We start from the raw sequence: 24612 nt of genomic DNA on the forward strand, positions 1-24612 counted from the left end.
CAATATAGAGCCATTCTCCAGTATGTCACCCAACAATGTCAGAACTTATCATGTTAATTCTCTGTAACAATGCCATGAAAAATTGCTATCAATTTCTATATGGATTTGTACAGGATTTTAAAGGAAAGCAGAAGTAGGATCAACTCTCATTGTGGGGATCCAGCTTCTAACACTGTACCTCTTCAGCTGTAGTGATACAGATATGGAGGTGTTTCTGCAAATGAATAGGTTGCAAATGAATAATGCTTATTATTTAAAAAAAAAAGTAACTGCTGGCAAAGTGGAACTCAAGACTCCTGTGAAAAGGAATACTGGTTGTATTTGTGCCTCACAGCCAAATTTGAGCATTTTTCTGTGTCATTTTTCAGGTGTATTTTTATATAAACATCGTCTATTTATATATATTTGTATTTAAAAACATACACAGAGACAGTAACTGCCGCATAAATGATACAGAAGACTGAGACCATACGTGCATCAGGGAAAAACTGTGATGCTTGGCAGTTAGTCGAACAAGTGCAATTAAGCTGCTCACTTAGAGGTGAAACTGTTCCGTTCAGTACCTAGAAACTGAATTCAAATAAACTTAGATCAGAAAAATCAGAAACAAGATAGAGCTTTTATTAAATAGCTAAGTGTGGAACAGATTGCTGTGAGTACTAGTGGATTTTTCATTTCTGATCTTGGTTGCCTTTCTGGAAGATGCGCAAGTTAGAAGAATTTCTAGTCTCCATACAAAGACAACAGGATGGTTTGTTGTATCATCTTAATTTACATAGGGTTAAACCATATGATTTTCTTGCTCCTCTTGCGTTTGATTCATGTGAATCTGTAAGTGACTTGGCTCACAAGGACTTTTTCAAAATAAACTCATGTGTGTGACTTCATAGTATACTTCCTCCTAGCTCTCACAAAAGAGAGACTTTATCTTAAAATAACATGAATAAATATATGCTGCTGGATGACCAGAAAATGAGTTAATGTATCAGTGCAGGTGTCTAAATATTTGTTGTCTAATCGTGACAATTAAAATTTGTGCTGTTGATATCCTGAAGCAGTGATAGTATATACTTTGTGTATACTTGCTGACTATTACAAATTCAGCTGTCAAAGTTGATTGCATAGGTATGTAAGACTCTGCTTGTTAGTCTGTAGAATTTAATTATTTTTTTCCTGTTACAGGTGAAGAACATTATCTACCATGCAGTGAAAGATGCTGTTGGCACACTGAAAGCTCATGAATCCAAACTAGCTAGATCATAGGAATTGCTAATTCCAAATGCCCTGTGAAGTAAGCCTTTTGCTCACAGTATATACAGGGACTGCACATGACTGCCTCTGCAGGAGCAGAGGCTTCTCACTAAGAGCTGGTGTGGTCAGTATTACACACACTCTTCAGCCACTGTTTCCTACGCTGCCTCAACACTGAAGGTCTAATGGAAGGTCGTACTGTTACAGGCAGAATTCCAGATTCTAACGGAAGGTGCCATGTCCCTTTCCTGTGGCCTTTTGCAAATTGGAAGAACATGGAAACCACTTGGTGTTCCTGCATATTATGATTAGAAATGGTATAAAGAGTGTGGATGTTTTTTTTTTCCTCATGCCTAGTTAGTCTCCACGAAGTTAGAAGGAATGTGCAGGAGGTGGGTTGTCCTACTGCAGACTTAGTTGATAGCTGCTGAAGGCGTGTGACCAACAGTAGCCCAACTGCAGAAATTTAAGCAAACTTCCCATGAGAGATACAGGCCAAGGAAAAGAATAAAGCTATTCTCTGCACTCCCCTTCTTGTAGCCGTTTCTCTATACACTGTAGAGTTGCAGAAATAAAGGGAGAACCCACTTTTTTTTCCCCCCAGGAGACTCCAGAAATAGGAGAATTGTGTATTTAGTGAAAAACTAGGTTTGTAGTGACACAGTTAATATTTCATGAAAGTAGATATTTTTAGTATTTTTGAAGTACCACAACTGTTCCTGGATTTTCAAGGAAAGGCGCATTACATTTAGTCTTCCTTTCAATAAAATCAAGAAGTGATTTTTAGAAAGCAGTCCAAAATAGCACAAAAACAGCCAAAGGAGAGTGAATAGAAATTGACACCCCACCTCCCTTGCCCATATTCCTCACCCATCTTCCCCTCCCTCTCCCTATGCCACCCTGCTTCCTCAGAATGAGAAGTAAAAAGGAGTATAAACTCTGTTCTCATGTGGAGATGTTGTACATCTCTCCCTGCACTGGTGACTGCAGGCAATAGTTCACCCAATACCAGTGCTAACTGAAAACATCTATCCTTTCCAACGTGAAGGAAAAGTTAACTTTCAGTGTCAACTTTGTCCAGAACTATTTTAAGTAAAATGTTCCTGCTTGATAGAACTGTATTCAGAATTTACTAATGTCAGCATTGATGCAATGGATTTCATTGTCCGGGTACATGGGGAAATGTATCTACCTTATATCCAGCTGTACTGTAGTGCCACCTGCAGGCCTGTTAATATGTTCACGGTTATTTCATTTTTTAAAAAATAAAAGTCATTTACTGTAACAGCCTGGGCAGTTTCTTTCAGACTTGTACACTGATCTTCTGCTTTGAGTTTGTCTCAGCTTCTGCCTCTGGTAGTGTAGGCTACCTGTTAATTTCTTGCCCTGTGTCTGACCGGAAGGCTTGGGGGTTTTACGCCTGGCATCCTAAGTATGTGCTGGGAGCATACCAAGCTACCTGCAGATTCTTGATTCTCGGACATAGTTTGGGTAGAGGATCTATTTTGTCATAAACAATATCTTGTGCTGTGCTCCCTACTCTCACTATCTTCCTAACAGGTTGGGGTTCAGAGCTGCCTTCTCCACTGGAGATATGGATGGGGTGGTAAAGGTTCCCTGGTTTCTGACCTTGGAGGTTGTGATGGCATGGCAGCAGCAGTTCTGTTCACTGATATGCAGCATGCTGGCAGCTTCTGAGGTTGGTTACTGGGTGCAAGTAGTTCACTCCTGGGCTTTTGCTGCCTTCATACCCTTGCAGCTATCCTGTGAATATGGGCTAATTCAGTCCGCTACAGATGAAAAGGATTATCCCAGACCCATGAACCATTCAACATCACCACATTCCTATTGTGCAGAATTTCTTGTGTGCTTCTGTTGTACTCTGTTTGTACAACCCATTCTGACTGGTTAATTATAGCTGAGATGTTTCCCTCATTTGTGTGTGTGTTTGTATCGGCAATTAGATAAAGATCAAAAAGACAAAGACTTGGCTATGTGTAATTCAGTAGCTTTGGCTAAGAGTTCTGCATCTCATGCTGAACCTTTGTTTGGTTTGAGTCTATCAAACATTGTTTCTGTCTCTTGAATTTCCTCTTTTATTAACCACAGAGTACAATCAACCTAAGGTAATATTCAGCCAAAATTAGAGGAATTATTAGCACAAAAATTACAGATTAAAATTAAGAAATATGTAGCAATCCATATTTTAGACCAGATGAGGACAGGAAGAATTTGTCAATTGATCTGGCAAATAAGTTCCAGTAACTTTCATTTGAAAACTTTTATCCTTTGTCTGGATTATATGTGTCAGGAGATGGAGACTACCACTTCTTTTGGCAAGTTTTTCCAAGAAGGTAATTTTTTTTTTTTATATGGGGCACGAATTTGCATTTATGTAGATTCAGAATCCACTTACCAATTTTTGCTTGTTTTTCACCAGGAGAAGGTCTTCAGTTGATTAAAAGCTCAATTAATTAATTGATTAATTGTCAGCTCTCAGACTTCTGTTCAACTAATTAAAACTTAGCTGTTACTGTACAGCAAGTTCAGAACTTCTGAAATAGAATTTTCGTGTATCTGCAAACATAGGTTCTTAGTAATACTACTCAGATATAGAAATATATGTAGATTATATATAACAGTCATATATTTATGGATGTATATATTATACATTATATATATTACAGTTTATATATGTATATATATAAAACCCAGACAACTGCAGGTATTTGTTTTGGGCTTGTTTACTTTCAAGCATGCTTAGCTTCTGCTCTCTTCTATAGCCTTAGATGGTCAGGGATATTTTATGGTACTTGTAATTAGACTGTGAAGCTCACTGCAAGTCTATTATGTTGATGCCAAAGTAACTATTTAGAACTTCTACTTCATCCTTTGACAGAGTTGCAAGATTTAATTATGCTTTGTTTGAAAGTATGTACTTTTGTTAGCTTAGTAATTTAACTGGGCTGCAGAGCCTGTTTTCCCAAGAACTGTCTGTCCTCTGTTTACCCCTTTGACCTTTTCATAGCTTCATAGTTCTCTTATATGCTATTTCACTCCCCTGATGCGTCTGTCTTCCAAGATGAACAGTTTTGGAATGTAGAATCTTTGCATAGAACCTGCTCAGTGCCTCCGATTGTTCTTGTTGACTTTCTTGTGCCTCCTTTTTGTTCAACTACCCCATTTTGGAGGGAAGATGATTCAAGCTACGTGCAGGGTTTTAAAGTTTGTTCACTGTGCATTTCTGTGGTGAGATAATGGTGTTCATTATTAATTTCTGAAACATTCTTGTTGCCACATTTCTTACTAGTGCTGAGCATTGAGATTTCCAGTAGTAATGACTGTACTATCTTTCCTGAGTAGTGACAGCTAATCTGGGGCCTGTCACATATATTTATACATGTATGGTTAGGGTGCTTTCAAGGGCATGTATTAGAATTCTCCCTTAACAGGGTTTGTGTGAAGGGTCAATATAAGCACTCACCCTCCAGTACCCACCAGTAGTTCTATCACGCTTCATATAGAGCTTATAGCAAAAGTAGCCAGCCAAAGTGGTGATAAAATTGTTTTAAGATGTACTATCAGTAGTTTTTTATCACAGTATTTTCTGGTTACAAATTTTAGGGGACAACTGATATGTTACCTGGAATGTAAGCAGATTAAAGGGGACATAAATCAGAAATTTTTGAGCAGAGGGAAAATAAAAGCTTGAGTTGCGTGTCTTAAAATTTAGTTTGTTGCAGTCATGATATTTGTTCTACTGAATGCTATCTTGCAATTACTAAATGGAGCTGCACAAGATAGTGGGCAGGCACCGTTTTTTAATTGGCTTTAAGCTCTGACTGTCTTTTAGCCAATGTCCTGTGGACCTATAGACAAGTGGAAGTAGGAATTCAGAATTACATGGCTGTTGGCCTGCCCAAGTGAATTTGGATTGCATTCACAATACTGAAGCTTGGTGTGTGCTCAACCATGCAAGGCCATACTCAGTACTGTCATTCAGCAGTTTCACAGAGCCTTCAAATTGATACACAGGACACATTCATCCTTTTATCTCAATCTCAGATGAAGAGGAAGAATTCACTTCTTTTCAACCCAACAACTCCTTCCTTTTCTTGATATTGATTAAAAATGTAACAGTCTGCAAGGGTTAATTTTACAACACTTAAATCTTTTCTCTGTTTATAAACTGTACTCTGAGGGAACTGTACCAGGCAACATAAATATGGGAAAAATTAAGTACATAATACATCAAATGTTGTAATCCATTTGTTGTTCCTCTGAAAGATTCTGAGATGACCTCTTGTAGAACCTGAGGATGTGGAATCAGAATTGGAGCCAGAGGAGTTAGATGTCAAGCAGTAACTTGAATTTACCTGAAATACAAACAAGATGAAAGAAGTTACCAGGCATGGATATTCTTTAAAATTATTGCTCCTATGTACTTCCTTCTCCTTCCTCATTTCTGATAGCCCTTTAATAGCTCTGTGAGCTTCTGCAGTTAAGAGGCATTGGTTGAGCTGTATGACCCATTGTAGTGGCTTATTCATGCAGCAAGCATATCTTAAAAGCATTGCTTTGGTGGAAAAGGAGTGTGAAACTACACAGCATGAGTGAAGTGTAGCATGGAAGTATCTGTGGACAATGTATCTTACAGGCTCTGGTTACTGGTAAGTAATCTTATCTTCTGATTTCAACTTCAGTGTTTTCCCAAACTTAACCGCTGTTTATCCAGGATGCATAAACCTGCTTGGGGGGGTCACTCTCTCCCAAGGCATCTCAGAATCTGAAATCGGCTCACAGCTTCCTTTCCTCTTAAATGGGCAGTGTCTTTAAGATCCCTATTCTCAACCTTTTGAAAAAGAGCTGCATGATCCTACCAGGCATTTGAAAAATAACCAGGCAGAACTCATCTTACTTTTCTCTCTTATCTCCCTCATCCCCCTGCCTTACAAGAGCTTTTTATTTTATCTCTCTGCCTATATATAAGCTAATACAAAAATGATAAAGTGAATTTCAAGAGCTAGATATAACAAAACACAGCTGCTTCCCCTAGGAAGGTCTCTTCTAACTAAACAGCTTTCAGTCACAGGGCAAAACAGGTAATGAAGGGAAACGTTCCCAGAATAATTTCCAATTCTAGGGCTTTACCTCCCACAATGTCAGTTTATACTGTCAGCTTGCACTTCTTCTGTGTTTTCCTTATCTCTTTCAGTGTTTGATGTTCTTCCATTACAATCTGCACCTTCAAGCTTCAGAGAAAGGGTTCCCATTGCGTTCTTCCAGTTAATCTTTCTTCCTAAGACCCTTATTTGTTCTGCTAAACTTTTCCAGAGGCACTCTTGTGTTCTTGAGCCCTGACTAATTGCTGTTCCTCTTCATTACAGCAGCTCCTGCCTGAACCTCAGCTTCAGCGGGATCTCTGGATCTGACCTGGCATTGTTCTAAATGTAGCTTTACTTAAGCAGCTCTACTGAAGGAACAGTTGGTTTGATTCCTATGTCTTATTGTTTAGGCTGTAATAGATTGATAGATACTTGGTCACCTATTTTTTAACCACTTGTAGAACTCAACTTTGTCATGAGTTATTTCAGCAGTAGCATATCTGCTAGAAAAATATACAACCTTAATTTGAAAATAATCAATAAATTGCTTTCCTGTGTAGGTCTTAAGATCTTAATTACACAGCACTATACAATATTACTAATAACTTAATAAAAAGAATACTACTAATAAATCCTTTTATCTTAATGTGACCTGCAGCTGACTTTTGTTCCAAAAATAGCCCTTCGGTATCAGTAGTTACTCCTTGTGGGAAGGTAAGTTAATGAATTAATTTATCATTCTTCTTTATGATATGGAAAGAAATGAGCTCCTTATTCCTGACTGTAAATTGCTGGCTTAAAATACCTTTCCTGAAGTTGCTCTAAAGCGCAATGTGCTACTTAACACTGAGCTGCCACTTAAGACATTCACAAGACCACCAGCTCTACTAATGTTGATGTTCATATTCTGTTCTTACCACTATTTCTGATGCTCTGTAAATCTTCATACTGCCCCTTGGCACATTAAACAGTTTAAAACACTAAGGCACATTTTATTTAGGTGCCACTTACCCATGCTGCAGTTACTTAGCACTCGGGTCTCTGAATTTTCTCTCTTCTGTTTGCATCTTTCACTCACCTGAGTGTGAGCACATTATTCAGGTACCAGAGCTGTTGTCATGCTGGTCTCTGGTATGAAACTGGTGTGGTTAGAAATAGAATTGTTTGGGTGAAGGTTGTGTGTGTTGGTGTTACTTGGATGTGTCAGAGCAGATTCCTTTTACCCTGTTTGTAGGTCAGTTATGCCATCAATGGTGTAAACTGTGCAGTCCCTTATGCAATTATTTTGTGGCCATTCATATCCAAAAGCAGGCTATGACAAAATGTTCTTTGTCACTGTCTGTAGAGATGTTTGTGTCTTCAACTCTTACGTGTGATGGAAAGTTGCTAATGGTTTGTATTTTTCATCACTGCTCATTATACTAAAGTTCATGCATTCATGAGAAAATTCTTCCCCAGCAGCTCTTTGTTTTTGCTCTTTCTTTGGTCTCTTTTCCTTTTCATAAAGGCTGTTTGGCAAGTAATGAGACTTTGCCATAGTGTCTTCCTTCAGGGTTTGTTTTTTGTTTGGTTTTTTTTTTTGTTAGCTGAAGAACAACAATAGTTTTCTAGCAATTTTTTTTTTAATTAAAAAATGGGTTATGTAATGGTCATCTTAGTGTGATTCAGGGATCTGTGTACTGGGCCTGATCAATCCTGACTGTAATGTACATACAGGCTGGGGGGGGGGGGGCGGGGGTGGGGTGGCAAAAGGGGCCCACTAATTAACTCTGCCATTGACCGAGGAAGAGGATTCTTTTAACACTGTTCCTCGGTGCCTTGTTAAAACAACAATTTCTGGTACTCTGGTATGCTTAAAGCATACACATTCCCACCCTACAACAAGGATGATGATGTTGTTTCCCCCCCCCCCCCCCCCCGTTCAGCCTTCTCGGTGTAGTTAAGCAGTCCTCGGCCTCTCCCCTGAACTCTGGAACAACAAGAGCACTGGGCAACCCTGAATTATCCTGGAAACTACAACCACCAGCCTTTATCCCTTTGGCTTGATAACCCCGACCTCGGCATCAGCGAGTTAGTGTTGTTTTACATCCGCTTTGGGGTGCAACGGGGAGCCGTGGGACTTCGAAACGCTTTTAACCTTAACGAATCTGTCTGTCCGCAGCATTTAACCGCTGTTGTCGCGATCTCCCTCGAGGAGGCAACTTCACGGAAGATGGCTGCTTCCGCGCCCTCTCTCACGCCGTCTTCCGAGGTACCCGTGCTCTCCGCCGCGCACTTGCTCTTCTGTCACCTTCTTGCATTGCGCACGTTGCTCCCCAGTAAGTCGCCTCTCCCTCCTCTCCCCGGGGCGGGGGGGGGGGGGGGCGGCAGGGCCCCCTCCCCGGGGCGCACCGCTCCCCTCGGCCGCTGGCGGGAGCCCCGCCTCGCTGCGGGCTCTGGCGGGGCCCGCCCCGCCGCCGCCGCCGGGCGCTTGCACTCTGTGGGACGGGCGGCGCGAACCGCCGGGGGCTCCGCGGCGGCGCGAACCGCCGGGGGCTCCGCAGCGGCGCGGGGCGGGATGCTGGGGGCGCGCTGCGGCCCTCTGCCTCCGACGCGTCGGCTCCTCCCCTTCAAGCACCCGGGGCGGGGCTGCGCTTGCTGCAGGAACCTGCCCTTTAAGAGCCGCCTCCCGCCGCTGCCGACTCCCCGGCCGCCGCCCGAGCCCGCCCGGCGCCGCCATGGTCTCCTGGATCATCTCCCGCCTCGTGGTGTGAGTGTGGGGCGGCCGGGGCGGAGGGATGCGCAGGCCGCCGCGCAGGGCCCGGCCCCGGCAGGAGCGCCCGGGGGGAAGTGGCGGCCGCCGCCCGGAGCGGGGCTGCAGTGGTGCCGCCGGTCGTGCCCCGCGGGACCCAGCGCCCCGTGAACGGAGGGGGGGGGGGGGGGGGGGAGGGCTGTCGCGCAGGCGGCGGTGGCCGCGGACCGGCGGGCCCGCGCAGGCTGCCGCGGCCCAAGGGCGGTGCCGCGGGTGGGGGGCGGCCGAGCCCCGCCTGTGGGGCCGTCGCGGGCGACCGGCGTCCCGCCGGGAGCCTCCGGGGCGCTCCCCGCGGCGGCGGGCTGAGGGAGCTGGCGGTGCGGGACGGCGCGAAGCGCTGAGGGGTATGTTCTTCTCGCAGGCTGATCTTTGGCACGCTCTACCCCGCGTACTCCTCCTACAAGGCCGTGAAGACGAAAAACGTGAAGGAATATGTGAGTTCGGGTTCGCCGCGCCGGCGCAGCCCCCGCCCCTGTCCCTCGCAAGCCCCCAGGTCGTCCCCGAGGCGAGGGCTCTCCGGCTCGGCGGGGGCGTCGGGTCGGCCCGGCCGGCTGAGCAGCAGCAGCCCCGGCGGTCCCTGGAGAAGTTGCCGAGGAAAGGCGCTGATTAAAGTGGGAGGTTTCAAGCCGTAAACGTGGGCTGTTTTTTCTCAGGAGATGCTGAGTGGGGGAGATACTGCAGCCTGGAAGCATCTGAAAGTGCAGGACAAGTTCTTTCCTCTAACTTTATCCTTACTCTGTGTCCTTTTACTGCTTTTTCAGTACTACTTTTGTTTTCTTCCAAAAAGCTGAGTAATCTTGCTTGGTTTGTGGCTTCCTGTCAACCTTGTTTGCCATCAGTTTGGTCAAGGCTTCATCCTCCTTTCTTTCTGGAATCGTTTCCCCTTCTCTGTCTATGCCACCCTTACAGTTACTGTATTTAAAATACAGAATGCTTTTTAGTGATGTGACGTGTGGTCATCTTGCAGAAGGGCTGTTCCAAGTTGCTCAGTGGAGACAAGAGCTGTTTGGCTTGGGTGGGGGGATGAGTTTCCATTTATCTAGTGCAAGGAATAACCTGATGGAGAAAGGTAATACGGGTGAAGAGGTATAATTTGTCAATATTGCTTTGTGGTGCAGTCTGAGACTCTTCATCTAGCTGGCTCCGTTTGTTCCTTACAAAATGACACGTCAACAATAAATATTGCAGGATATAGCCCTTTTTTGTCTCATGCTGCCTCAGTTCTCTAGAATTGCCTAGACCTTTCCTACATGTTGGCTTAAAATTCAGCCCACTGGTTTTTGAAGGAAGTGCTAGCTGAGGTGAGAGTCTCACTCGTAGTGGACAGCTTTACAGACCACAATACCTGGCTGAGGTGTTTTGGTTGGTTTTTTTAATACTGGTCTCAGCAAAGAAGTCAAAATGTGAATGTTCAGGAGGCATTGATAAATGATACAGTGTTTTGACTGAGTATTAGAGATGTAGTCAGAAATACAATGAGGCTTACTAAATTTTGACATTTATCAGTAATGACATTAGAAACTGAAAAGAAAGCATGAAAGAAACTATCTGAATAATTGCATGATCCTGTGACTTCATAGTTATCTTTGAAGTTATGTGTGAAGTAGTATTGTATCACTATTGTCTTGTCTGGTCTTCCTCTCCTCTTTCCTTCCAGTTGCCTGTGACCTTCATTTGTTGCACGAAATGTGTATATTTTTTTTTACCCAGAATTTTATTCTGGCTCATGAGTGTCTGTCACGGAATGATTGTTCCAGTTACAGAATCTGTGTTAACTTTAAGATAGACTCAGATTTCAGAGTTTTAAATTGTTTTGTTGAGAAGTTGGGGGGGGGGGGGGGGGGGTGCGGAACCAAACTCCTTTTTTTAAAACAGCCTGTACCATGCTTGTTCTGGAGCTCAAAAGACCCGGTGAATATGGAGCCTTTGAATTTGCAGGCATTCTTTACAGTAAAAACCTGCTTATTTCTGTGGGTAGGGTAACTGTTGAGGTACATACATTCTGCAAGGAAACATGGCATTTGAATGTTGTATTGATCTGATTTTCTTTTGGTAGGTGTTACCTAAATTGCTGTAAGACTTCCCTAATCTGATGGTGAAAAAGAAATGAGATACAGTGTTTGACTATCATAAAGTTGTCTTAGCAATAGTATCAACTAATCACCTGGTTGTAAGCCCCACTAGGGCTGATGTGGAAAAGTACGGCATTCATTTTTGGGTTTTGTTTAATGCTTCATTGATACAGTTTTCTTGAAGTAGGTAGTTCTAGATTGCTGCAGCAGAAAATTTTCTCTTGTTGTTATTTTCAGTGAAAATACTGGAGTTGGTTCAAGAAAATGTATTTGAACTGTTAAAACTCATCTTATATATAAATTATTTCTCCTTGAGAGGACTACATCAGAAATAAGCATTTAGGTGTTGGGCTGCCATCTGCCTAATTCACTGATCTTTGCAGGGCTTTTTCCTTCTCAGCATAAGTGGAAAGACAGGGAAAATTTTGTTAAACACAGGAAAGGGGACCAATATCTGTTCAAACTGTTCTTCCTGTGAAAAGTCAGTGGGAAACTTGAATGCTGTGCTGCACATCTTCAAAGCCTGCTGTGTCTATGTACTACTGGTTGCTCATAGCGCTTAAGAACCAGCATGGGTGGGGGAGACAGATCTTGTAGGTGTATCTGTGCTAGAGAGTGTGGTGTATTGAAGATTGAGTTGACACAGACCAAGCTACCCCAAGCAGCCCATCCATTGCATCAGAGTACAGTGCAAACTTGCTCTTGTACCCTACCATGATATAAACTTATGGTAAGTCCTTGAGCAGCTGTGACAAACTGCTTCTAGTAGCTCAGACTGTTTTAAAAGTAATTTAGTTCCTTTTATGTGTCATCTTCAGCTTTGATCAAATCTACATTCCGACTATGCTTTTGCATTTACTGAATTTACTTAGGTTCTTGGTGCGACTTGGGGAGACTACATATGTACAGTTAGCTGAAGCTGGTGGTCATCAGCCTGAGCAGCAGAGACCTGACTCCTTTTGAATGAATTGGGAAAAAAAAAACCAGCCTGGTTTGACCCTCAGTTTTTGAAGGTGTTTGTAATCTGTGGATTACAAACAGGAATCAGTGTTGACTATCCACTGTCTTAGAGGCAGCATAATTTTATTGGGTTTTTAGAAAGTTTTGGAGGGTCTTTCAAGAAGAGATCACCAAATTTTCCAAAGCATGCAAGTTTGGGGAAATATATGCTTGTAATCTGTGGATTACAAACATCATAAGAAAAAAAAATCAGTGATTCTTCCCCTCTGCTTTCTGCTCTTCCAGTTTCTGGTCATCTGCACTTCAGGGACTTCTAGAGCTAGAAGTTAGATCCTTCTAGTTTATTTAAGAGCTGTATTTCTTTTTGTCTTTAGCTGTGGAGCGTAGGGTGAAGGGTGGCAGGAAGAAACAGAGGGCAAGAGACCTATGTCCAGTAGGAAAGATGTGAACACGCAGTTCATTTAAACAGTAACAAAGCAATGTTTTCTGTTCTTCTCACTTCCTTTTCTAATACTCCTGAGCATTCTGTTAGCAGAATGAAAAATTCTAATGAGCACTGAGCTTATGGTTTCATCAGGCTGTCTACAGCGAGCACTCCTGAGTGGCATGAGCTAATTTATGTAACCGCTTAGTTTTCACTAAGAAAAAGCAGATACTGTAAGTTCATTACTTCGTATTTAATGACAGGTAGCGACAAAATGTCGACCGGAGATCAATCAGTATAGATCCCTTCCTGAATTCTTTAATGAACTCATATATAATCCCCTGAATAGAAAAGTATCTTCTGCACATTTTGTCATCTTGTTATTCGCAACCTTTTCCAGATCTTTCATGAAGATGAGCAGCACAGATCTCAACACTGATTCCTGTGGGATTCCACTGGTAACTTTCCTCATTGTGAAAAATGGCCATTTATTTTTATCCTTTGTTTCCTCTCTCTTAACCAATTGTTAATCCTCAAAAGTCCCTTCCTTTTTATCCTTGACAGTTTTGTTTCTTTGAGTGTTTATTTAGGCTTGTTGAAAACTTTGTTGAAACTCCATACACCCTGACCTTATGGAAACCTAAGAATTCTGCTACATTTGTGAGATGAATTTTTTTCTGCAAAAAGCATATTCCTCATTACGTTATATATATATCTGTGTATCTGCTAATTGCTTTTATTATTATTGCCTTCATTTTGCCTAATACTGAAGTAAGATTTACTGGTACGTAGCTTCTCTGAAATCTCTCACTCATTGGGATTTCTGTTTCCCACCTTTGATCTGTCATTATTCACACACTTTTTCATACAAGAGCTGATTTATGTCACTGCATTGAAGAGTTAACCATTCATTTCATAGAGTTGCTTTACAAGTCGAGTGAATGACTCCTGGTCCTGTCCAAACTGGTGATACAAGGGGAAGAAAAAAAAAAAAAAAAAAAAGGCAGGAGAGCGCTATAAAATACAACCTTTCCTAATTTCTGTTGTGAAAAAATTGCACAATAGAGTGGAAGTAATTTGGGCTACTAACCCCTATCTTCAAAACCATCCACTGTCTTAGAGGCAGCATAATTTTATTGGGTTTTTAGAAAGTTTTGGAGGGTCTTTCAAGAAGAGATCACCAAATTTTCCAAAGCATGCAAGTTTGGGGAAATATATGCTTTTATAACTTCATTTGCTGTAACAAAGACTGTCACTAAACTGTTCGTGTAATTTTAATACGTGGATTAATGTGTGGATTTAATATGTGGAATTTCCTTGATTCAGTTTAGTTCTTTCCCATTCTTGATGACACTAACAGTGTTAAGTTGCTTTTAGCAAAGGTGACCTCTTCTTTCTATTTATCTGCTACTTACATTTATTTTTACTTCTTAAAAGCATAGAAAACTGGTAATTTCCCTTACAAGATATTGACTCTTCTGCTATTGGAAACTTTTGGGTAGCAGTTTTTATAATTCAGCTGATTCTTCTTTAGGAATAATTGGCCTCTAGCTGAGAGACTTGTTACTAAAACAGCAGAGTGTGACTGTGTGTGTGGTTAGGGGGAAATTTTTTTATGTTTGCCTTGAAAGAAATACCTACTGCTCCAGAAAAAGTTGTGAGGAAGCAGGGAGGTAGACGATAGGCATACAGATGTGCCATAATAGTGCAAAGTACACTTTGTAAACTATACTCAAGGCCTTAAACAAGAAGATAAGGTTGATGCATCATATTCTTTGCTTTCTTACATCTCTTACTGGGCCTTTATTTAAAAATAAAAGAGAAATGCTCATGTAATTTCTGGGAGTAATGATTAAGGGAAAGAATGCTTATTAGTGAGTTAAAGCAAAATACTATATCTGTTGGTTTGGTGGGGTTTTTTCTTCCCCCCCAAAACCTTTAAATCAAGAAAATATAGGGCTACAGTTGAAACTGAACTTTTGCATATGTGTGTATATATGTATGTATTACAATAATTATGATATATGAAAGACTATAACTTCTCAAAGTGAACTGCTTACTCTTTTTAGATAGCTTATTTGGGACTTTAACACTGTTGCATCATGATATTGCTACAGGGCGTGTGTTCATCAGTGTATCTGTATGCATTTATCTATTTAGAGCACATTAATCCTACGTGTTTTCCCAAACTATAATGTACCATTTGGTATGTGACTCTCTCCATTACTGATTATATATGCCTTCTTGTTGAATTGATCTTGATGTGTGGAGATGATGAGTCATTTTTACTGAGAAGACATTTGGCTTTTTTCTGGGTTCTGATGGATGTTTATTGAGTCACTGCTCTTTTTCAGGTGAAGTGGATGATGTACTGGATTGTGTTTGCCTTCTTCACCACTGCAGAAACTCTCACAGACATTGTTCTTTCTTGGTGAGTTCTTTGGTGGCATGGGGTTTTTTGTTGGTTGTTTGTTTTTTAAAGGTGTAGTGTTAGGATGCTAAGAATAAACTGTCTCTCCTTTAGGAGTTTTCAATCCCTATGAAGAGTCCGCAGGTTTGTAGATATTGCGGGTAGTAGCTGTTGTCTTAACTGTTTCATCTTCTATACTTGCGAACAGTTACGATAAATACGCAGTATCTGTAAGAGGATCTTCATTAATTCATAACAAAATATTTTCGAGAAGCTGTTGATGTGAACTGGTCAAGTTTGAGAAATGGTGGTCTAAAAGACACTTTAAAAAAAAATTGTAGAAGGAAGGGACCTGTTTTGCTTTGCGAACCTGTTGTGTGGAGGAGCAGATCAGATGCATGTCTGTGCTCCGAGTGGTGTTTTGCATGATTAAATTCTTCCACTAGTGGGGTGGGGTGGAGTGGAGTCAGGGAAGCAGGCTCTTAATCCTTTCAGTGCTGTGTGTCGTGCTTGGCAACATGGAGGCCTCCAAAAAGGACAAATCATTGTTATGTGTCTTCAGCTGAACCTTTGGAACAGTGTATCTTCAGTTTCCTCATTGGTTTAGTGTTTGAGCTTTGCATACATCTCTGAAAGAATACTAGTCAAGAGTTGCATCTTTTAAAGAAACATGAAACGGCCACACGTGCCTTACAAAAGTACTCAGCAGTTTTGCTTCTTCCTGCAGAAACTTTGAAAAGCAGACAAAGATCTAAAAAGTATAAGAGCTTTCACTTGTTCACATACTTGAAATGGACCACTGAAAACAGAACTCTCTTACTACTAATAGACACAGTAGAAGTTTGCATTCACTTGTTTCAATCTCTGCTACTGTATCTTCCCAGAGACTTTACTGGGTAAGGGTTAGAGGTGAAAGACTTACATGCTGCCTGCTCTTTTTCATTTACACTGATCCTCCTTTTGTGTCTTATCTGAGGAGTACCTACTGGAAGTTTCAGAAACTGAGCCATCAGCCTTAGCAGGAACTTGAGATCTATTCAGATACGTAGTTGAAAACTTTGGAAAATGAGAGGGAAACTAATACAATATTAACATCCAGTGGATACTCTCTAAACAAACTTCAGAATGATGAGAGTAGCTATCAGATTGTAATTTGGTGTGTTTGCAGGGCTGAGAGATGCCCTGTTTATGGAGTTTTCACGGCTATGGATGAAAGACTAAATGAGACTCGAAGAAGGTATGTCCTAGGATTCCAAAGAGGGTTCTACTATTCTGACCTGATATATTGATTCTTTTGTTTCTGAGCCTTTATCTTGCCTTTGCTCCTTCTGCCTATGCTGCTCTCTACCAGTTATCTCCATCTGTCTCTGTGCTGATCTTGATTCCAGTTCTCCATCTTTCTCTCTCTCTCTCTTTTTTTTTCTTCCCTCTTTCTCTCAGGTTTCCCTTTTATTTCGAGCTGAAAATCGCATTTGTGATTTGGCTGCTCTCCCCTTACACCAAGGGCTCCAGTGTCCTCTACAGGAAGTTTGTGCACCCAACGCTCTCCAATAAGGAGAAGGTACTTACTTGTTGTTAGAAGATACTGATCTATCTGGGAGCTGACTGACTTCTGATTCAGTTATGCCACAATAAAAACTGAAACGTGTGAATCATGCTTGTGCTGACATTAGTGGATGTAGAATGATTCTGTCTCTGACAACGATGGCAGCTTACAGAAGATTGTAATGTAGCCAGTAGTTTGCCTAATGCTTAGAAAGCATGTTTGGCTAACCCAGTGTCATGAGCCCTTATAGTCACTGTCAGTAGTTAAGCTCTTTGAATCATGATAGGAGCAGCATGTTCTGTAGCTATGCTGTTTTTTCACATTGTCAGTATAAGCAACAGCTTTGTTTCAGTTGTTACAACTTGTAATAGCATACTTCAAGTAAAGGTTGCATTTGCAAGCTTTCTGTAAGTAGCAGAGAAACTGCAGTTACATGATCAATGACAGCTGACTCTGGAAGCCTGAAAAAAAAGCATCCAGATGAGCTTTGGGGTTTTAGGGGTGATGGTGGGGAGACTTTGATCATGTTTGTAATGAGGAGCTAAATGCCATGTTCCACATTGCCTTCCTAGGAAATTGATGAATACATTACTCAGGCTCGTGACAAGAGCTATGAAACCATGATGCGAGTTGGCAAGAGAGGGTTAAACCTTGCTGCCAATGCAGCAGTTACTGCAGCTGCAAAGGTAATGCAACACCTTCTGTAACATTCAGGAATTCCCTAGCAGTTTAGTTTTGTGTGCCAGCAATTAGTGCTGTGGGTCTGTTAGGGATGCTGGTAGTTGTGGGCACCAATCTACTTTTCCTTTCCTCCAGTTTGCCTTGCAGTTAATCCCATCCTTTGTTTTATGAAAAGTGGAGGGAGAGTGGAATGGGTTTTGCTTTAACCTCTTCCCTGTTGGTCTTGGGAGCATACTTCTCTTTTTCCCTTCTCTGTTTTTCTTCAGAGTACCCTAGTGGGGAATAGGGCACCTTTCCTCTTCTTCTGAATGATCCCATGTGAGATGATCTTGGTGAAGGCTAAGTGCCCTTGACCCTAATTTTTATGTCCTCTTAGGGCCAGGGAGTTTTGTCTGAGAAGCTGCGAAGTTTCAGCATGCAGGATCTCACTCTGATCCGGGATGAAGATACCGTGCATATGCGAAGCCAGGAGCCACAGCTGCACCCCTCTGGTGGAAGTCTTCTTGAAACCATCGAGGATTCGGGTATAGAACACTGCCGCTGGGCTGTTGTGTGAGGGAGGAGGGGTTCCCTGGACTTTTCATGCATTGGGTCTCAGAAGGACTACAAGATTTCAAATCATCTGGGAGAAGTTGCGTTGTCTTCCATAGTCCCTTCCCATCTACTAATACATCTCTGTACTTTTTGGATTATTCTTCTGAAGGATTGTTGACATCTCCCTTTCCTGTGGTCCTTCAGGATGGGCCATTTTAGACTTCGTGATTTTTCAAAAGTATTTGCTAAAACTTTTTCTCTTACTCCTTAGCTTCCTGTTACTCCTCAGGAGAGGAAAGCAGTGTGGCACAAAGGTCTAACGGAACCCCGTCGGAGACTAGAACAGACCCATCAGATGAAGATGCAGGAGACAAACTTCCTAAACGTACCCAAAGTCTCAAAACTCCTAAGAAGATGATGAAAGCTGAGGTGAGCTGGTGTGTAAATTATTTCCAGCACATTGATTTGTAAGCTTTGTTGGAAGGCTCTGGCTTCATAGTCTTGGTGCATTTAAAAGCTGTTTCTATAAACGTTGTTGGACTAAGTCTTTGCTAGTTGAGTCCTACATCAGAGGACTTGCTGTCTACTTGCTATACTAGTGTCTAGCTTTTGGATTTTTATCATGCCTGTAAGCCTTTGTCATAAGCCAGGACCCAGCTTTGCTTTCATTCAGGTTTTCTGTTGAAGGGTGGGGCATTAGATATTTTTAATGTGTTTTGTTGACTGTATCCTCTCTCCTGTCTGTTACAGTCTGAATATATAATACTACTGTGACGTTTATCCCTAGGACAGCCACTTTCTCCTCATCTAAAATGCAACAGTTCTGTACCTTTGTAGGCTTTCCTGGACTTCTGCATATTAGATATGGCGAAAACATAATTACACACACACGACTCCCCATCCCCCCTGCACTCCCCCACCCCAGGGTTTTGTCTCAAAGTTTGGGTAACTAGTCATTGTTGAGCTGTCCTCTCCATATGTCCATGTGATGATCTAGGATATTTACAGCCATTCAGATGGGACATGAGTTGCCTGTATTCTTATTATTAAAACAAACCATACACGAAAATAAATGGAGTTGTGTCCAAAAGCCATTTTAGCTTAACAATCTTGTTTTCAGCCATTGATGTGTTTTGTAGAATGTGCGCTTTGAGATGCCACTTTCCAGGTTTTGACTCTTACTTGAATGTTTCTTGTGGCTTGATTTATATGTGATAAAATGCTTCTCTCTTTTTGTGAAGTTGAGGTCCTATTTGCTTGATTCAACTCAGACTCCTAATTTTATTTTTTATTTTTATTTAAGATAGAGTGCTATATGAGTGGCTCACATTGTCGAGCTTTTCAGGCTAAATATTAAATAATTTGATGGAAAGTAATTGCTTAATTTTAAGTCCTACTGTTAACCTGATTTTACAGTGTGCAGGACACCTTTGCATGTGACTAAGTACTCTTTGTAACAGAATCACGGAATAGTTGAGGTTGGAGGGGACCTCTGGAGAGCATCTGGTCCAACCCCACTGCTCAAGCAAGGCCAACTAGAGCCAGTTTCCCAAGCCCATGTCCAGATTGCTTTTGAATACCTCCAAGGATGGACATGTATGTCTAAAGATGCATTTTAAATCAGCCTGGATCTATTTTAAATTCCCAAGGCTTACTTCTGAGTTGATACCTCTGCTTTCTTCTCTAGTATATTAGACAGGAGCAGGGAAACAAGAGGAACAAAATTTGATTCTAATCTTCCTAGTGAAGAATTTTTAAAGTGAACCTGTGAAAAGACAGTAATGACTCTTCTATACTGTTTATTGTAAATACAGAAATTCTGATAAAACCCTTTGCAGGCATATTGGTTTTTATGCTCAGTCTGTTTGGATCTTTCGTTCAGATGTAGAAACTGTAGGAGGTCTTTGACTGAGATCCCCGAGATTGCCCAGAAGGCCTGAATGCATCGTAGATCATAAATGTACTCTTCTTGCCAATATCTAGAAGGAAGGACACTGGAGTAAAGTGTGCAAACTAGTTCAAGATGTTTCTACATCTTTCAGAGAACAGCATTTGGGATGGCAGTCAAGAAGCAGAAAAGTTCTAGCAGTGAAGTGTTATGTGAATGTTACCACTTTGAAATACCGCTATGTCTAATCTTTTGTCGAGACAGCTGACTTCGATTTTATTATCACACTTGTCCTGTTTTAGAATGTCTTCTCCTGGTTACTATTTGATGGATATGCTCAGAGTGATTTGTTTACTAACCAAAACCAAATGGAATGGTTAAATAGCCTTTTTGAAACAACAGATGACTTGAATAGGGTCATTGTGTTGTAGTTGTTTTGTCCTATTTTCACTCTGCATTTTTGTATCTTTCTGTTAGACATTTAGGTGTTAAAGTAAACTAATCTAAGATTCCTCTCTTTCTTTCTCAGCTTCCAGTAAGAAGTGTGAAAGCACGCCCTAAGAAGAAAGCTGCAGGCTCTCTTGCTTCTGGCGAGTCATCCTAAGGAGACCTCCCCCTCCCCAGCACCTGTCTCTGTCCTGGGATTTACCTGTCCCTTTTGAGGGGAAACTCCCCAAAGGAAGGGAGTTGAGATTCATGTACATAACAGATACTGCTTTGTAGAGCTCATTCCAAGGCAAGGGGGAGGCTGGGATTCAGAAAACGGCGTAGAGGATACACATCCTCAGGAATTTTCTCCCTTTCATTTCTCTGTTGGAGGGAATGCTGATTTGTCTGTACATAGCCTGTTGCTTTGGAATTCCCACTGTATAACCCTAGTTGGGGAGAATCTTTGCTGGAAAAACTAACTAGGGTTAGAGACATCCATTGCACTGAAGCTGGAAAAATATTAGACACTGGAGTTCCACGGGGGTGGGTGGCTCCCTAAAAAGTCTTATCTTGCTCTGGGTATTCTTCTGCAGCTGTGTGTTGTTAAGAAGTGCCCACCATGATTCATCTTCCTTAAGAATGTACCATACCTGTCATGTCCGTTCCCTTTGAGAACGTGACTGAAATGATGTATGCTGAGTGCTTTTGAACATAGAGGACTAGCTTATGGGAGGAGGAGTATGCTAGATTCCCATTACTAGTACTGGAAGATGAAGAGATTGGGGTTTTATTTTATTTTTTTCTGGAAGGTGAAGGGAGATAATTGAAAAACTGAGTAGTGAAGAAAATGTGCTGTTATATGCTCATGTGATGGAGTAGACACAGGTATCTGTAAAAGTTAACTATTGAGAAGGAAAGTTGAGCATCCATAAGATTTTGCCTCTTTTTGAAGCTGCTTGAATTTTGTTTTGGGTTCTGTTGTTAACTTTGATTCCTGTGAGAGTATCAGAGTGAGGCAAGTCCCATGCAGTGGGAAAGCTTGGCAGGGAGGCTGTTGGTTTGCTATTTAGTGGTTGAATTCTATGTCATCCTGGTGCTTGTTATTATGGACAAATTCTTTCATTCTAGCAGGTGACTGGGGAGAATCTGGCTCAGTAGTCTGTGGGCATACTTGAGAATTTCAGAAGCCCTTATCTCTCAGCTTTAGGATATCCAATCCGCAGGGCATGAGAACTGATACATAGCTGAAGTATGAATTTTGCTAATTCCAGGATTCCATTTGTGGGGGATAAAAAGCAGGGACTAGGGCACAATACTGTGATTAATCAGTCCTCTTGCTTTATCCTACTGGAGCCCTTGCACAAATTTTCTGTCTGGCCATGTGCCATGTTTATCAGTGTCAGACTTGAGCAATATGTAACACATTTGAGACAGAACTATATTGAATGTAGAATATGTATTGTGGGAGTGGAATTGCAGTGCTGCAGAGAAAATTTGCATCATGCCAAGCCATACTGGATTCTCATCTGTTGAACATTGTTGGGGGAGATCCCCCGTACACATACCAACAGAGTCAATGGGAATTTGAGATGAGTAGGGTTCCTGTTGCTGAGACCTACAATGGGGGGAGCACCATTATAGACATGGTTGTCTGAATGAATGCTTGATGGTCTTAATCTTTACTGAAACTAGTTATCAAAGGAACCTGGCTCCTCCTTCCTTACTGAAGACCATTCTTAGCTCAAGGTGGAGGCATTTATGTTTGCCCACGTCTTTTGCTGTCACATTTCTGAAATTGCAGGTGGATTCTTCACAGAGCCCAGTATTTTGCTGTTGACAATGTATGGAAGCACTTCTGCAAGTAACATTCCACAAGTATTTCTGTCCTAAAGACTATCCCTTCAAATGTTTGTAAAGTTGAAGTTTAGGACTGAATTTTTCTCTTTCCCATTGTGTTGGTGGCAAATTGTTATGAACTGACTAGTTATTTTAGGAAACCAATTAAGTTGGTTTTACTTTTATTTGTAGCTTTTAAAAACTGAAGTCTTGACAGACAATGTCAAAAACTTGTGTCTTGTCTGAAATACTTGTCCTAAATTATCCACAAGGCCTTATCCAGAAGCCAGTAGAAAATCCTTGATTTGTCTTTGAGTTTCAGAAAAAAACCCAAGTATTTTGTTCTTTTTAGTTTGTTAGCAAACACTGTATACATGTCTCACTAGTACATGCAAAGGCATGTCCTGAAGCAGGAATTCTTTCTGTTTCCAAAGGAAATTCCTCTCTCCATATGAGGGATAAAAATCTTTACTGATTATGTGGAAGATCAGTTGTGAGGAATTGCTGTCCTAGTTTTTACTGTATTGAACAAGACAGAACCATTATTCACTATATACCAAGTATCTCTATGACCACAGTTCTTGACTTTTTTTTTTTAACTAAAAATTTCCATAGCAAATTATTTATGTAAATCATTGTGAGGGGACTTGATTTGGAAGCCAAGGATTGGTTAGTCTCCCCTTAATGCTGATCATCATGCCCTTTCCTTGTGCATGCATTGATAGTCTTGGATTACTCGGTTTTCATACAGTGTTTCCAGAATGTTTTCTAGAATCAGGTCATTTGTAGTAACTCTTCCTGCTTTGAAGCACAGGAAGAATTTCTGAAGACTCAGTTTTGGCATTTGGATTTACCTTTGTCTTCCTGAGCTAGGTCCTGTGCTAAGTATCTTTTACTTAGCATTGATGCTTGATGTCATTAGCCTGTTGGGTAAGTACGGGTCAGTCTTACTCTGAGTTTTGTTGTACAGGGGAGTGAAATGACTTCTGATTGTAGGAGAGAGTCTGGAGTAGAGTTGGGGACTATTATCTAGTGTGTGATATGAAGCTGATGATGTCAAGCAGCAGAACTTACCCAGAGCAAGAACAATGTCTTAGCATGGACACTATTTTCTTCTTCCAGTACAAATGTGACTGCTAGGTTGTGCTCTGCTTGATCAAAAACCTCTGCAGATCTGCCACCACCCACGTGACCTCTTAGTGAGTTTCTAGTTATACTGCATTGGATGGCATGGTCTTGCATAGAAATTCTCTTGTTAATGAGAACGCTGAATGTGCTGTTTTGATAAAATGCTTTTATCAGCTGTTGTTCAGTGTTTTCACCAGGAAATTCTGGAATGTAGTTTCTCTTCAGTATCATCCCTGGGCTTCATTGTGCAATTAAGCAAATGGTTAAATCTTCACCTAGCAGTAGAACCCATTGTGTTCAATAAGAGTTTATACCCCTTTCCTAATATGCCTGGGCACAGAGGGAAGAGCAGTAAGAAAAAATGATACCTGAAGTTGGGTGGGGAGTGGTACGTGTGTGTCAAACTTTGTGTGCCTAAATGTTATCCTAAAATAGCTGTACCATGAGATACAAAGTGAAGCCATGACTGCCTTTTGGAAAGAAATACTGTACCTCCACGCTTTATAATGCTATGGGTCAGTGTTCTGCTGTTGGAAAAGAAAATAGTGAAATGTGGTTTCCCTTCTGAAAAACTTCATGATTTGGTGCATAAAAGGGAAAAACATTTTCTTGCTTGTCTTACCTTCCATGGTGGGTAAGAAATAGGAGAATATAGGGGAGACTACTATCAGGTTTTAAACCTTAGACTTCAACTAAACATCTTAATTTCTTACTGTTCTTAATTGAGTTTCTGGTTCTCCAGCCTTACATTTCTGAGTATGGGGGACTGATTTCTTTTAGACTAGATTAACTTCCTTGGTAGGTAGAGAGTGTATTAGAGAGAGGGATGCTGGTGTTCTTAAAATTGCAAATCTTGTTCTGGGGAAGCTACACGTTCCCCCATTTTAGTGAATTGAGTTTTATTTATTGTCTGTCTGCAGTGCTGGGCTTTCTCTTTTATACATTCTCCTTGGAAGTATGACTCTCTCACAATATAAGGCCAAGTCATTTCTGCCTTGAAAAGCAAGATTTCTAGAGAACCCAAACTTTCCAGAAATTGTTATTTATCCTTTACCATCTTAATCAGCAGGAAATACAGTGCCTTAGGAGGAAAGTGGGATAACTATGGAATACTCTGCTGGTTCTCTGATCTGCACATAGCATTGTATCAAGGAGGCTTGCATGTTAACTGTGAAGTGTCATTATATGCTTGAGAGCAGCTGTTGAATTGAGCTGAGTTTTCCTATCGTGTCTTCCAAATTTGCATATAATGCTGGAAAGTGTGGCTTACTGCCGAAGAGAGAAATCTGGGGGGGGGGGGGGGGGGGGGCAGGGGGAATACCCTTCTTTCTGACAGGGACAATGTATTATCACATTACTCTGCTACTTGCTGGGGAGATGCTGAATCACATCTTTCTGTGTAACTGGTCAGTACTATAGCTTTTCTTACCCACTAAGAATTTGTAATGTGCCGGCTGGCTGAAGCATCTTGTGGTGCTGCTTTCTGAGTTGCCCTATAAAGTCAGATAACATGGAAAACCAACAAAGTATTCTGAAGCTATGTGAGCTCATAGAATC

At 41.4% G+C, this 24612-nt stretch overlaps 2 protein-coding genes across 7 annotated transcripts in view; both read left to right on the forward strand.

Annotated features, from left to right (window-relative positions):
* KDM3B (lysine demethylase 3B) overlaps window positions 1-2536 on the forward strand; it is a 71802-nt gene extending 69266 nt beyond the window's left edge. For all 3 annotated transcript variants that reach the window (XM_049829775.1, XM_049829776.1, XM_049829777.1), the window contains one exon: window positions 1183-2536. In XM_049829775.1, coding sequence (XP_049685732.1) covers window positions 1183-1263 — 81 coding nt within the window. In that variant the 3' untranslated portion in view covers window positions 1264-2536. The remainder of the gene's footprint in view (window positions 1-1182) is intronic.
* Window positions 2537-5860: 3324 nt separating this feature from the next.
* REEP2 (receptor accessory protein 2) lies at window positions 5861-24358 on the forward strand. 4 transcript variants are annotated; one of them, XM_049829792.1, is made up of 9 exons: window positions 9082-9105; window positions 9509-9581; window positions 13004-13061; window positions 14958-15034; window positions 16454-16574; window positions 17132-17245; window positions 17617-17764; window positions 18046-18203; window positions 20192-24358. In XM_049829792.1, exons 3-9 carry the CDS (start codon window positions 13011-13013, stop codon window positions 20264-20266), a joined length of 744 nt encoding a protein of 247 aa, XP_049685749.1. In that variant the 5' UTR covers window positions 9082-9105; window positions 9509-9581; window positions 13004-13010; the 3' UTR covers window positions 20267-24358. The 4 variants fall into 4 exon arrangements, with proteins under 4 accessions (XP_049685751.1, XP_049685748.1, XP_049685749.1 ...); XM_049829791.1 differs by lacking the exon at window positions 13004-13061 and having other exon boundaries at window positions 9023-9105; XM_049829794.1 differs by lacking the exons at window positions 9082-9105; window positions 9509-9581; window positions 13004-13061 and adding an exon at window positions 5861-5921.
* Window positions 24359-24612: the final 254 nt, after the last annotated feature.

Source organism: Accipiter gentilis, chromosome 26 (genome assembly GCF_929443795.1).
Source record: "Accipiter gentilis chromosome 26, bAccGen1.1, whole genome shotgun sequence".
NCBI lineage: Eukaryota > Metazoa > Chordata > Aves > Accipitriformes > Accipitridae > Astur > Astur gentilis.

Excerpts from the sequence above, each read along its gene's own strand:
- REEP2 (XM_049829791.1), top strand. The coding sequence starts at position 9,074 with ATGGTCTCCTGGATCATCTCCCGCCTCGTGGT. Across the intron at positions 16,575-17,131 it reads CGCTCTCCAATAAGGAGAAG|GAAATTGATGAATACATTAC; the intron begins GTACTTACTTGT and ends TTGCCTTCCTAG. Across the intron at positions 17,765-18,045 it reads TGAAACCATCGAGGATTCGG|CTTCCTGTTACTCCTCAGGA; the intron begins GTATAGAACACT and ends CTTACTCCTTAG.